Here is a 13,991-nt window from a genome sequence, read left to right on the forward strand (position 1 = left end):
TCTTGAGTTGTGTTCTGGGGTTATTATGTAAAAGGGATGTCAGAATATGAGGAAAAGGCTGATAACTACATATTCTTTTTATGTTAAGTAAACTCATTGCTTAAGGCCTATTAAGATGTTTTAAAATCCACTTTATAAAATTTGCCTTTTAGTTACTGAAGAAACTGAGACTCGAGAAACCATTTCTGAGAAGACTGTTACAGAAGAGAAACGGTAAAGTTACTTTCTAAACAGACTGCTCCTATTGCAGTCATTACATTCTTGCATTCTGTTTTATGAGAGCTTCAGACATCAGCTCACTCACCTGCACTGAAATCTTGTTTCAGCTATGTGGAGACAAAGGACATTGTAATGGAAGATGTCTCTGCTGCAGCAGAGGAAGTATCGGGAGAACCCATACCTCCTTTCTTCATAAGAAAACCCATGGTACATAAATTAGTTGAAGGTGGGAGCATAATTTTTGAATGCCAAGTAGGGGGCAACCCAAAGCCACATGTCTACTGGAAAAAAGGCGGAGTTCCTCTCACGACTGGCTACAGGTACTATGAATACAATACCCAAAATCCATCTTAACATAATTTTTATGCATGTTTAATTGGCAATGTCATAATTTTATTCCCTCAGTTATGCTGAGCCAAATAACATACTGATTTCTGTGAAATAAATTCATTTTTAATGTAAAAGTTATAGGCTCATGTCTTAATGTGTGACTTTAAAAGGTCATAAGTTTTAAAATATAAATATTCAAAAGACTATAAAGTAAGATATAGTCATATGTTATACTTATAAAAAATCAAGAAGTGTTGTATTTGTTTTATTCTGTCTGTGCAATGCTTGCATTCACTCTACATAAGTCTTGTCTGTAGAAAGCAACATACTTTCTAGCTGAGAAAAAAATATTACATTTGTAGCATTCTTGAAATGATATGGTGACCAATACAAGGACACACATTCTGTGCGCACACAAAATACACCATTATATTCTGTCTGATAACTAGACCTCTGATATTTCAGTACTGATGTTTGGAACCTATTTATTTAGTGACAACAAAAAGACCAGTACTATAATTTCAGCATGGTTATTTTTCATATGCTACTTTGTATGCTCATTCATTCAGTGAGAATCGCCTGTAAAATTTTCTCTTTTTGTGCCTTGTACAAGTTAGGAGTGTGTCTAACTGTAACTAAAAGCAAATTAACTAATAATTAACTAAAAATTATAGAGGTTTTTTACTTTTATGTTTTCTATAGATACAAAGTGAGTTACAAAAAAGAAACCGGGGAATGCAAACTTGAAATTTCCATGACTTTTGCTGACGATGCCGGAGAATACACTATTGTTGTTCGTAATAATCTTGGAGAAGCTTCTGCAACGGTCTCCTTACTAGAAGAAGGTAGATCTTATATTAAGGAAATGGGAACAATATTTCTTAAAATTAACTTCCAAATGGTAAAAAATATTTTAAATTGTGCTGCAAATTCTTTGCAGCTTATTTTATTCAGTTCAAGAAACAGAAAGAGAGATCTAGTGCCTCTGTTTCTGCAAAACAAAATATCAGGCCCTTGAAGTTTGTACTTGTTTTTGCTATTCAGTCCAGTGTAAACCAAAAAATTTATCAAAATTAATTTGTTCTCAATTCTTAGCTGATTACGAAGCCTACATAAAATCGCAACAAGAAATGATGTACCAAACTCAAATGACTGCATACGTACAGGAACCTAAAGTGGCTGAGGTAGCCCCACCCATTTCCTATGGTGACTTTGAAAAAGAGTATGAGAAAGAACAAGCTCTAATTAGAAAGAAAATGGCAAAAGATACAGTGATGGTCAGAAGTTTTGTAGAAGATGAGGTATGTCTATCCCTCCACACTAATTTTGGGTACCAACATTTTACTGTACAAATAATTTATTTGCAAGGTAATTTTTTAACACAGAAAACTAAACTAATGGTCTTGCTTTTCTATATAGGAATTCCATATTTCTTCTTTTGAAGAAAGACTTATCAAGGAAATTGAGCTCAGAATTATTAAGACTACCTTACATGAACTTCTCGAAGAAGATGGAGAGGAGATGATGGTTGATATTTCTGAATCTGAAGCTGTAGAAGCAGGATTCGATTTAAGATTAAAGAACTACAGAACCTTTGAAGGGACAGGAGTTACCTTCCATTGCAAGACCTCTGGATATCCATTGCCAAAGGTACCTCAAATCTTTTTTTTTTTTTTTGTAAATCATTTGATGCTCTACTTGAAAGGAATCCCTTAATATCTCATTGTCAAACATTCTACATTCTGCATAGGAAACAGTGCCTTTCAAATGAAATTCAGTCTTCTGGTTTGATATTAAGCCAAATTTTCCTTTTGTCCCTTACTAGAATACAGTTAGGTTGGTTAGCCAGTTCAGAGGTAGGCTGGATTTACCAACTAAGTCGGTCTTGATTTTGAGTATCTCTGAGGAAGCCCAGACCAGTGGGGAACACAGCAGCAGTCCAGTCGAGGTTACTTTGCTCTTCATTAAAATGGGCTTTATATCTGTTTCTAGCTCCAAAACTTGTCTTTCAGGTTGCTATGCAAACATCTTACACTAGTCTCACCTATTTCAAGTAAAAATGTTAATGTTTAACACATAGATGGTGGGCTGTGATGTTTTCCAGCTGAAAAATTGCAAGTTGTAGTATCTCATACTTACTAGCCAGTAGTAAGGTCTTAGTGGATCTTAGCTCTCCTTTAGCAGAGCTCACATAGCAGTCTACTGTTGCTTTCCATGCAGGTGGCATGGTACAAGGATGGCAAACGTATAAGACATGGAGAGCGCTACCACATGGAACTTCTGCAAGATGGCAGTGCCACTCTGCGTTTACCTGTTGTTTTACCTGAGGATGAAGGAATTTATACTGTCTTTGCCAGTAATATGAAAGGAAATGCCATTTGCTCAGCAAAACTCTATGTTGAGCCAGTTGCACCCACAGCAACTCCAGGTTATATGCCAGGACCCGAAGTTATGAGAAGATATAGGTAGGTACACAGTAATATAATTTTATGAGACCTCAGTCTGCTGAGATAGTCCAAAAACTCATCACATAGCAGTTAAATAAGCTTATGCTATTGGAGTTTGCACACCTCTAGAAAAGCTCTAAACGCTGTTTTCATGACTCATACAGATTTTTGTGCTAATTTAAATCAGACAAATGCAAAGGTTGAAATCTGTTTATCATGTCAGTCCATTGTTATATGACATTGCCATACATGTCTATCTTATCTCTTCCTTCCAGGTCTATCTCTCCACGGTCTCCAAGCCGGTCTCCTGCCCGCAGCTCTCCTTCTCGTTCTCCTGCCCGGAGATTAGAAGAAACTGATGAAGGGCAACTAGAGAGACTATATAAGCCAGTTTTTGTGCTGAAACCAACATCATTTAAATGTTCACAGGGGCAGACAGCAAGATTTGACTTAAAAGTTGTTGGCAGACCTATGCCAGAGACATACTGGTTCCATAATGGTACATAAGCCTCATTTTTATGAAGAAATAATCTTTTTAAAAGTTTTTTATGTCTCATGGAGACTGTCCTTGATTGCAACTGTTTTCTTTTCATCTGTATCTGCAGGCCAACAAGTGATTAATGACTACACCCATAAAATAGTGATTAAAGAAGATGGTACCCAGTCATTGATCATTGTTCCTGCAATGCCTGAAGACTCTGGAGAATGGGCTGTCATTGCTCAGAACAGGGCAGGCAAAGCTTCAGTCTCAATGACACTGACTGTAGAAGGTATCTTCTGTGTTTTCTATTATATTCTGTATATCACGCTATTTTTAGTGATCTGATGAGTTTCTTATTTAAAATCATGGCTTTTTCATTTCTTCTTAATGTGGTAACTTACATTTTCTCTTCCAGCTAAGGAAGACCTAGTCCGACCACACTTTGTGGAAAGATTGAGAAATGTCAGCGTGAAGGAGGGCTCTAGACTGGAGATGGCAGTGAAAGCTACTGGTAACCCTAATCCTGACATTGTATGGCTCAAGAACAGTGACATCATTGTGCCTCACAAATATCCCAAAATAAAGTAAGGATTTTTATTATATTGAGATCTATTGAAATTTAAATTTACATTTTGTTTAATTTTATTTAAAATACTTTATATAAGTTAAGTAGTAAATAACCACCATCCTGCAAAATACTTCCTGCAGTTTCACAAAAGGAATTCACTAGGGGCTTTTGCATTGCAGCAAAGATTACAGATATAAATTACCTTGTAGGATTCATTCAATATTTTTCCAGCATATGTTTTCATATAGTTTCTAAAAGCCATCACAGAGATTTACTGAACTTTTATCTGTCTCTGATTTTGAACACCTCTGTAGGCAAAACTACCACAGAATATAAGACTGGTTTTTTATTATTCTTCTCTGATTCTTAGGCACTGCCTGCCTAAACATGAATAAACATAAACAAAATGTTTATTAACCCCAGAGATTTACCTTTGGAGGCTTTGAACTAATTTGGAAGAAAGGCAAAAATAAATGACAAAGAAAAATAGATTTTTTTTTTTCATATTTCAGGATTGAGGGAACCAAAGGGGCAGCTGCCCTTAAAATTGAATCTACTGCCAGGCAAGATGCTGCATGGTATACTGCTACTGCTATCAATAAAGCTGGGCGGGACACCACCCGCTGCAAAGTAAATGTTGAAGTTGAACACACAGAACCTGAACCAGAAAGGAAATTAATAATTCCAAAAGGAACTTACAAAGCCAAGGAGATTGCAGCACCAGAGTTAGAACCTCTCCATCTGCGTTATGGTCAAGAGCAATGGGAGGAAGGAGATCTCTATGACAAAGAAAAGCAACAGAAACCATTTTTTAAGAAGAAGCTCACATCTTTAAGGCTCAAACAATTTGGACCAGCACACTTTGAATGCAGGCTTACACCAATTGGTGACCCAACCATGGTGGTGGAGTGGTTGCATGATGGCAAACCCCTGGAAGCAGCTAACAGACTCCGCATGATCAATGAGTTTGGGTACTGTAGCCTGGACTATGGGGTAGCCTATTCCAGAGACAGTGGAGTGATCACTTGCAGAGCAACTAACAAATACGGTACAGACCACACATCTGCAACTCTGATCGTGAAGGATGAGAAAAGTCTTGTGGAAGAATCCCAGCTGCCAGAAGGCAAAAGGGGACTCCAGCGAATTGAAGAGTTAGAAAGAATGGCCCACGAGGGTGCTCTACCTGCTGTTGCACTGGACCAAAAGGAAAAGCAAAAACCAGAAATCGTTTTGGTTCCTGAACCTGCAAGAGTCCTTGAAGGCGAAACAGCACGATTCCGCTGCCGTGTGACTGGCTACCCTATGCCCAAGGTCAACTGGTACCTCAATGGACAGCTCATCCGTAAAAGCAAAAGGTTTAGACTCCGTTATGATGGAATCTACTACCTGGATATCGTGGACTGCAAATCATATGACACAGGAGAGGTGAGAGTCACTGCAGAGAATCCAGAAGGCTTTATTGAACATAAGGTGAAACTTGAGATCCAGCAGAGGGAAGACTTCAGATCTGTTCTGCGTCGTGCTCCTGAGCCCAAACATGAGCCTGTAGTTACAGAACCTGGGAAACTTCTGTTTGAGGTACAGAAGGTAGACAAACCTGCAGAGGCAACAACCAAAGAAGTGGTGAAGCTGAAAAGGGCTGAAAGAATCACTCATGAAAAGCTTTCAGAGGAATCTGAAGAGCTGCGTTCTAAATTCAAGCGCAGGACAGAAGAGGGCTACTACGAAGCCATTACAGCTGTGGAACTTAAATCTCGCAAAAAAGATGAATCATATGAAGAAATGCTAAAAAAGACAAAAGAAGAACTTCTTCACTGGACCAAAGAGATCCCAGAGGAAGAGAAGAAAGCCCTTCCTCCTGAAGGCAAAATCACCATTCCAACATTCAAACCAGAGAAGGTGGAGCTTAGCCCAAGCATGGAGGCCCCCAAGATTCTTGAACGAATTCAAAGCCAGACGGTAGCCCAAGGAACAGATGTACACTTCCGTGTGAGAGTGGTGGGAAAACCTGATCCTGAATGCCAGTGGTTCAAAAATGGTGTTCAGATTGAAAGGACTGATCGTGTGTACTGGTACTGGCCTGAAGATAATGTTTGCGAATTAGTTATCAGAGATGTGACTTCTGATGATTCTGCCAGCATCATGGTGAAAGCAGTAAATATAGCTGGTGAAACTTCTAGCCATGCTTTCCTGTTAATACAAGGTAATTTCAATTCTTTTACTCTTCCTACTGCTCATCATAGTGTGTTAAGTCTGTTTGGTCAGTGCACTGTTGATTGTTATGTATTGTTTTGCAGCCAAGCAGTTAATCAGCTTCACGCAGCAGTTACAAGATGTTGTTGCTAAAGCAAAAGACTCCATGGCAACTTTTGAATGTGAAACATCAGAGCCCTTTGTGAAAGTGAAATGGTTTAAGGATGGAATTGAGATTCATTCTGGAGACAAGTACAGGATGCACTCAGACAGAAAGGCTCACTTTCTTTCCGTATTAACAATTGACATGTCTGATGCTGATGACTACAGCTGTGCACTGGTAGAAGATGAATCTGTAAAAACCACTGCAAAGCTTACTGTTGAAGGTAAGAAGCATACAACTCAGTACCATGACATACTGTTAAAGTGAAATCAGCTTCAGAAAGAAATAAAAGTATTTAAACAGACATCTAACACCCTTAGAGATGTGGACCTGCTTTCATACTTTTGGAATCCAGTATGAAAGTCTAGAGATGTATTTATATAAAACGGTTACACTATATATCTATATCCATTCCCTTAGGCTCATTTAATAACTTTTTTTTTTCTTCAGGAGAATCTAATCAAGCTTGTTTACAAATGTAATTATTTGCCTTTAGGTGCTGCAATTGAGTTTATTAAAGAACTTGAGGATGTTGAAGCGCCAGAATCCTTCTCAGCTGAACTTGAATGTGAGGTTTTCCCAGAAGATGCAGAGGGGAAATGGTATCATGGTGATGTTGAGCTCACTTCTAGTCTTAAACATGTGATTGCATCCCGCCGTGGTCGCCAGACCCTCACTATTAAAGATATTAATAAAGATGATCAAGGAGAATATAGTTATGTTGTTGATGGAAAAAGGACTCAATGCAAACTGAAGATGAAGCGTAAGCATTTCTTACATTGTCTATATACTATCATTTTTCTATTTTATAGCATGTACTATAGCTGTATCATTGTTTCCCAGAAAGCTTTAATGTTCAATATTCTGCCTCTTATAAGTATTCATTAACTTCATTTAATTCCACAGCTCGTCCCATGGCAATTCTTCAAGGACTAACTGACCAAAGAGTCTGTGAGGGAGATATTGTGCAACTTGAAGTCAAAGTCTCCCTAGAAAATGCAGAGGGTGTCTGGATGAAAGATGGCCAAGAAATTCAGTCAAGTGACCGTATTCATATTGTGCTGGATAAACAATCACATATGTTGCTCATAGAAGATGCCACAAAGGAAGATAGTGGAACTTACTCTTTTAGTGTTCCTGACCTTGAGCTGTCAACCACTGGACAGATCACAGTTTACAGTAAGTCACTATGATGATTTTGAAGATGTGTTTGATTTTTGGCTCCTTTAGGATTACTTTTTAAACACATAGTTTTTCTCATTATGAATATTTTTGTAACTTGGCAGGTGTGGAAATAGTGGTGCCTCTAGAAGATCTTCATGTAATTGAAGGAACAAAAGCCATCCTTGAATGTAAAGTTTCAGCACCTGATGTGTCCTCCTCAAAATGGTACCTAAATGATAATCAAATAAAGCCTGATGAACGTGTGCAAGCTGTATGTAAAGGTGCCAAACAGAGGCTGGTGCTCACCAGAACCCACGCATCAGATGCAGGACACTATAAGCTAATGGTTGGCAAAGTGGAAACAAGCTGCAATGTCACAGTTGAAGGTTGGTGTTTCCTAAGAAGCACAGTTCTTTGTGTAATGATTTCTTTGAAAACAAAACTAGTGGAAACAACTAATAAATTTATGATTTGTTATTTTTATAGAAATTGAGATTATTAGAGGTCTTCATGACATCACCTGCACTGAAACACAGAATGTGTCCTTTGAGGTCGAGCTCTCCCATTCAGGGATTGATGTAATTTGGCATTTCAAAGGCCAACCCATACAGGCTGGTCCTAAATATAAAATTGAAGCACGTGGCAAAATATACAAATTGACAGTGGTGAAGATGATGAAAGATGATGAAGGAGAATATGTCTTTTATGCTGGAGAGAAGAAAACGTCTGGGAAGCTTATAGTAGCAGGTTAGTAGGGTTAAAGTCCAAGGTTTTTATTTCACTGTGATTTAGAAAGTACCCAAAGGACTTGGAGCAATAGTGCTCTTCCAGTGGGAGTTTGTCTTTAATTTATCCTTTTTTTATGTTCTCCTTGCCTTTCCCCTTATCTTTTGTGATTAGTATAATTTGAATCCTCAAATCTGCTGTGTTAATATATTTTGCTAGATCAGAAGAACAGTATGAAATGCTGTATTACGCTTTTGATGTAATTACTGTAAGAAAGAGGTTTTGTCTTGTGCATTCTCAGTATACCTGTGCTGATGATAAAATAAAAGATAATAACTAGGATGGAAATAAGAAACATATTTTTGTAATGTTCCGGTCATATTCTACTCCTGATTTTTCCCAGAGCTCAGAATGACTATGGCCATGCTGCAAATTAGGGCAAAGAATTCCAGCACCTACTTTTCATTTCTGTTTGGGGGAAAGCTGAACAGCAACACAACAAAAGAACATGCTTTTTCTTCCCAACAGGCGGTGCCATTTCAAAGCCTCTCAGTGACCTGACTGTGGCTGAGTCCCAGACAGCTGTTTTTGAATGTGAGGTGGCAAATCCTGAATCAGAGGGCCGGTGGCTACAAAATGGTAGACCATTAGCTACGACAGATCAGTACCGTGCCGAATCTGATGGTGTGAAAAGAAGGCTTGTTATCCCTGCAACCAAACTGGAGGATATGGGGGAATACAGCTATGAAATAGCAAGCTCAAAGACATCTGCCAAACTGAAGGTTGAAGGTCAGTATTTTCTATAATTAACTGATGTCTTTGAGACTTATTCTAGCATCGCTCACGCTATCTTGGACCAGTACTTAAGACACAAGTAAAATAAAATAAATCAAATAAAAAAACCCAAACAAACAAAACCCTGAGCCTATCCAATAACAACAATGACAAAAACTAAACAAGCAAATTCCCAACCAACCAACCAACCAACTAACAAAACAGACAAATAAAACTCCAAAAACTCCAGAAACCAGATATTTCTCATGGATACTACAAGTAAAGCTTCCTTACTGTGTTCCCAGCACACTACTTTGCTGGAAAGTGTACAAACTACTATATACATAAAATGAAGCAGGATTATTCAGTTTTATTAAAATTCAATTTTAGGCTTTAATTTTGATCTATTTTGTCAAGGTTTTTTTTCTATTTTCTTCCTATTTTTTTCTAGCTGTTAAGATCAAGAAAACCCTAAAGAACTTAACTGTGACAGAATCACAGGAGGCAGTTTTCAGTGTAGAACTGACCCACCCTGATGTGAAAGGAGCTCTATGGATTAAAAATGGTGTTGAACTTGAATCAAGTGACAAATATGAAATTACAGTGAAAGGAACTGTTCACACACTGAGAATCAAACACTGTGTTGTCACTGATGAGTCTGTTTACAGCTTTAAACTTGGAAAAATAGGAGCAAATGCCAGACTTCATGTGGAAAGTAAGTCATTCTGATTTGAATATTTGCTGTAATGTGTGTTTTGAATTCATATCATACACAGTGCTCAATATTGCTAACTTTTTTCCTCAAGCTGTCAAGATCATCAAAAAGCCAAAGGATGTGACTGCTTTGGAAAATGCTGTTGTCTCATTTGAACTGAGTGTTTCCCATGATACTGTACCAGTCCGCTGGTTCCATAAAAATATTGAGCTTAAACAAAGTGATAAATACAAGATGATCTCTCAAAGGAAAGTTCACAAGCTTATGCTGCACAACATATCTCCCGATGACGCTGGGGAATACACAGCTCTTGTTGGGCAAATCGAATGCAAAGCAAAACTGTTTGTGGAAAGTAAGTATTGTAAGAAAGTAGTTATATGAATTGTTACACCAACACTGAGGAACTTGACACTTCATTGCCTGTTACCCTTGGTTTTTTGCAGTCTTCCAAACATACTAACCTTTAGAAAATTCTCTCTTTTTTCCCCATAATTTTAGGCATACACATCACAAAGACCATGAAAAGTATTGAGATCCCTGAGACCAAAACTGCCTCTTTTGAATGTGAAGTTTCTCATTTCAATGTGCCAGCTGTCTGGCTGAAAAATGGTGTGGAGATTGAAATGAGTGAAAAGTTCAAAATAGTTGTCCAAGGGAAACTCCATCAGCTCAATATAATGAACACAAGCAGTGAAGACTCTGCGGAATACACTTTTGTCTGTGGAAATGATAGAGTCAGCGCAACCCTGACTGTAAAACGTATGTAAAAATTAAATTCATTTTTTTACAGTTACCAGTAATAAGTTTGTGTTAACACATGGACTTAATGATATTCTGACAAAACCAGCAGACTGTAGAGGTGTTTTTAAACAACACTAAATAGCCACAACAGCATGTTTTAAAAGAGATTTAGAAGTGGTGAACTTGGAAGTCAGATCCTGTGTTCTTATCTTTAGGCCAATATGCCTAAATGCCAGGTCACCATGGGAGACTGAATTTGGATTCCTATGTCATTCAGTAGTTGCGGGTCATGTAATTGTAATATGGATTCTGAACACAAAATGTATGTTTTCATATTTCCAAAATCTTCTTAAAGACGTTGAAGCATCTCTAATCTGGTTAACATGCATTTAAAATAAAGTAAAACAGAATGGAAAAAAAGCAAACCATGTCCATTCCTTTCCTTTTAGCCATCCTAATTACCTCCATGCTAAAAGACATCAATGCCGAAGAGAAAGATACAATAACCTTTGAAGTTACTGTTAATTATGAAGGCATCTCATATAAATGGTTAAAGAATGGAGTAGAAATAAAATCGACTGATAAATGCCAGATACGAACAAAGAAGCTTACACACTCCCTCTCCATAAGGAATGTGCATTTTGGTGATGCAGCAGAATATACTTTTGTTGCTGGAAAAGCAGCTTCATCAGCCACTTTATATGTGGAAGGTATTTGCTCTCTTGATTTGTATGTTTAGCGATTTCTCGGGCTTAGATATCATCACAGCACTCATTCTACTTTCTTCTGCCCTAGCTCGTCACATTGAGTTTAGGAAGCATATTAAAGACATCAAAGTGGTGGAGAAGAAGAGGGCTATTTTTGAATGTGAAGTTTCAGAACCTGACATTCAGGTCCAGTGGATGAAGGATGGGCAAGAACTCCAGATTGGTGATAGGTAAATTATTGCTTGTACACCATATTGACTTTTGGAGTGTGTTTTCCCCCAGGAAATATCTAGCTCACTTTCTTTTCTGATGTGCTCAGGATGAAAATTCAGAGAGAGAAATACGTCCATCGTCTCATCATTGCTTCCACAAAAATGTCTGATGCTGGTCAGTACACTGTAGTAGCAGGTGGAAACACATCCAGTGCCAATTTGATTGTGGAAGGTCGTGACATCCGCATCAGAAGTGCCCAGAAAGATATTCAGGTAAGGCCTGTACAGATGAATAAATATTTCATAGCTTTGTGACTCAAAGAATAATGCAAGGGAAGAGAAACAATATCTAACCAGAAAGAGTCATAGCACAAAAATCTGTAATCATAAGGTCAGAACCTTCACCTAAGAAACTGGAGAGTGAGACCAGAGGAAAAACCAATATTACTTCTATTATTTATTCTTTTACAAAGGTCATTGAGAGACAAAGAGCTGAAATTGAATTTGAAGTCAATGAAGACGACATTGAACCACAGTGGTACAAGGATGGTATTGAGATCAACTTCCAGTATGAGGAAAGATACAAGTATGTGGTGGAAAGGAGAGTCCATCGAATGAGCATCTTTGAAACCACTTACTCTGACGCTGGAGAATATACTTTTGTTGCGGGACGGAATAGGAGTTCTGTTATTCTTTATGTGAATGGTATGTGGCCCCACAACTAATGTTTTGACTGTATTTATTACTCAGTGGTTTTCTGATTCTTATATGGCTTCTCTGGAATTCTAACTCTTCAAAGAAAAAAAAAAATCAAAGATAATTTGGAACACTGCTGAATTCCTCATGTACATAGATGTTTCTTGCCCTATTGAAGTAGCTGGCTAGTGGATGAAAATATCATAGCAGTTCTTTTCCTATGGTATTTACTTAGGCCAGAAAATTCTTGAGTCTAAATAAAACGACTTTGTTGAAATGGACAAATATGCCTTTCCAGAGTGATCAACCTAACAATTCTTGGAAACATTTTGCCAGAAACACTTACACTAACACAGCTAATTATGTTAAGGCACTTGCTGCTAAATCATTCCCCCTATATCAAGGATGAGGGCAGATTTTTATGGACACATAAGATTAGGAATAATAAGGGTTTGTTTTGCTTAATTCTTTGCAAATAGTCTTCAATCACTAATAACATCAATAATGAGATTTCTCTCTCTTTCTTTCTTTCTCTTATCTCTCTTTGCCACCTCACTTTCCCCCAATTTCCAGCTCCAGAGCCACCCCAGATTATTCGGGAGCTAGAGCCAACAACTGTGGAGTCTGGCAAACCTGCCCGCTTTTGTGCTATTGTATCAGGCAAACCCCAGCCCAAAATTTCCTGGTACAAAGATGACCAACAGCTTTCTCCAGGTTTCAAGTGCAAATTTCTTCATGATGCACAAGAATATACTCTATTGCTGATTGAAACTTTCCCTGAAGATGAAGCAGTGTACACCTGTGAAGCAAAAAATGACTATGGAGTAGCTACAACTTCAGCTTCACTTTCAGTTGAAAGTGAGTTTCCTATGCTCTTAACAACGTTTGTGAAATGAAATTTTCATTCTTCATCTTTAAAAATCACTTTTTCCTCTTTTTCTTTAGTCCCAGAAGTTGTCTCTCCTGAGCTAGAAATGCCGGTGTATCCGCCTGCTGTCATAATACCACTACGTGATGCTGTTACATCTGAGGGACATTCTGCTTGTTTTCAGTGCAGAGCTTCTGGAACAGGTGGGTTTAATGACATCCTATACATCTCTCCACCTGTCAAAATTTTTCATCTTGAACTCAGAAAAAAATTCAGCAATATATGTGCTCAGATCAGTCTTCCCCTAGAAGTACAGATATTTGATACACACACAGCCAAGTGTTACTGACAAGTTTCAGTTAAGCACATCAAAGCATGGAAGTTTGAAACTGTCATAAACATATTAAGTGTTTCTAAAAAGATCTGTTTATCATAATTTCTCATAGTTTATCTTTGGAAACGTCTCAGCATTTTAAATGCTAACTGATGTTAGAAAACTCTGTGAGTAAGACACAGAGAGAAAAGCAGTACTGCATCAAATGAACATGAATTTCTGAAGACACACACTGCCATGTCCTTAATACACAAACTGACCGAAACTGTGACTCAACCTTTCTCCTAATATTTCTAAGTATCATTCTGCAAACACTAAACTCTGGTTACTTTCTTTATCCTAGCACAAAAAGTGTTTGCTAATTGTCCTTTGAGGTGTAGATTTTACTTGAATAAGTTTTTTGATTTAGATACATAGAATGTCACTCTGCAATCAAAATATCTTTTCCTTAACACACATTCAAATAAAGCTACTTTTCTCCACTTAGCAAATGGCCTTGAGTATGACTACTAGTGAAATATTCACATAGTAAACTGCAGAGTAAGATCCAGTTCACAACCCAAAGAATTTAAAATTATTAATTATTATTTCAAGACAAACAAAACTCCAAATTAAAAAATAATCCTATTTGACGGCTCTATAAAAATCAATAC

At 37.6% G+C, this 13,991-nt stretch overlaps 1 protein-coding gene across 1 annotated transcript in view; it reads left to right on the forward strand.

The window, feature by feature from the left end:
- TTN (titin) overlaps window positions 1-13,991 on the forward strand; it is a 235,893-nt gene that overhangs the window by 16,492 nt on the left and 205,410 nt on the right. Inside the window, exons 16-40 of the mRNA XM_058028137.1 lie at window positions 153-213; window positions 327-539; window positions 1,252-1,394; window positions 1,645-1,850; window positions 1,969-2,199; window positions 2,770-3,014; window positions 3,272-3,495; window positions 3,602-3,766; window positions 3,893-4,061; window positions 4,558-6,248; window positions 6,343-6,624; window positions 6,898-7,164; window positions 7,308-7,580; window positions 7,688-7,951; window positions 8,052-8,312; window positions 8,820-9,080; window positions 9,517-9,780; window positions 9,872-10,132; window positions 10,279-10,539; window positions 10,971-11,231; window positions 11,317-11,458; window positions 11,548-11,713; window positions 11,914-12,145; window positions 12,710-12,994; window positions 13,082-13,207. Of these exons, the coding sequence (XP_057884120.1) occupies window positions 153-213; window positions 327-539; window positions 1,252-1,394; window positions 1,645-1,850; window positions 1,969-2,199; window positions 2,770-3,014; window positions 3,272-3,495; window positions 3,602-3,766; window positions 3,893-4,061; window positions 4,558-6,248; window positions 6,343-6,624; window positions 6,898-7,164; window positions 7,308-7,580; window positions 7,688-7,951; window positions 8,052-8,312; window positions 8,820-9,080; window positions 9,517-9,780; window positions 9,872-10,132; window positions 10,279-10,539; window positions 10,971-11,231; window positions 11,317-11,458; window positions 11,548-11,713; window positions 11,914-12,145; window positions 12,710-12,994; window positions 13,082-13,207 (6,954 nt within the window). The remainder of the gene's footprint in view (window positions 1-152; window positions 214-326; window positions 540-1,251; window positions 1,395-1,644; window positions 1,851-1,968; window positions 2,200-2,769; window positions 3,015-3,271; window positions 3,496-3,601; window positions 3,767-3,892; window positions 4,062-4,557; window positions 6,249-6,342; window positions 6,625-6,897; window positions 7,165-7,307; window positions 7,581-7,687; window positions 7,952-8,051; window positions 8,313-8,819; window positions 9,081-9,516; window positions 9,781-9,871; window positions 10,133-10,278; window positions 10,540-10,970; window positions 11,232-11,316; window positions 11,459-11,547; window positions 11,714-11,913; window positions 12,146-12,709; window positions 12,995-13,081; window positions 13,208-13,991) is intronic.

This window comes from Melospiza georgiana, chromosome 7 (genome assembly GCF_028018845.1).
Source record: "Melospiza georgiana isolate bMelGeo1 chromosome 7, bMelGeo1.pri, whole genome shotgun sequence".
Lineage (NCBI taxonomy): Eukaryota > Metazoa > Chordata > Aves > Passeriformes > Passerellidae > Melospiza > Melospiza georgiana.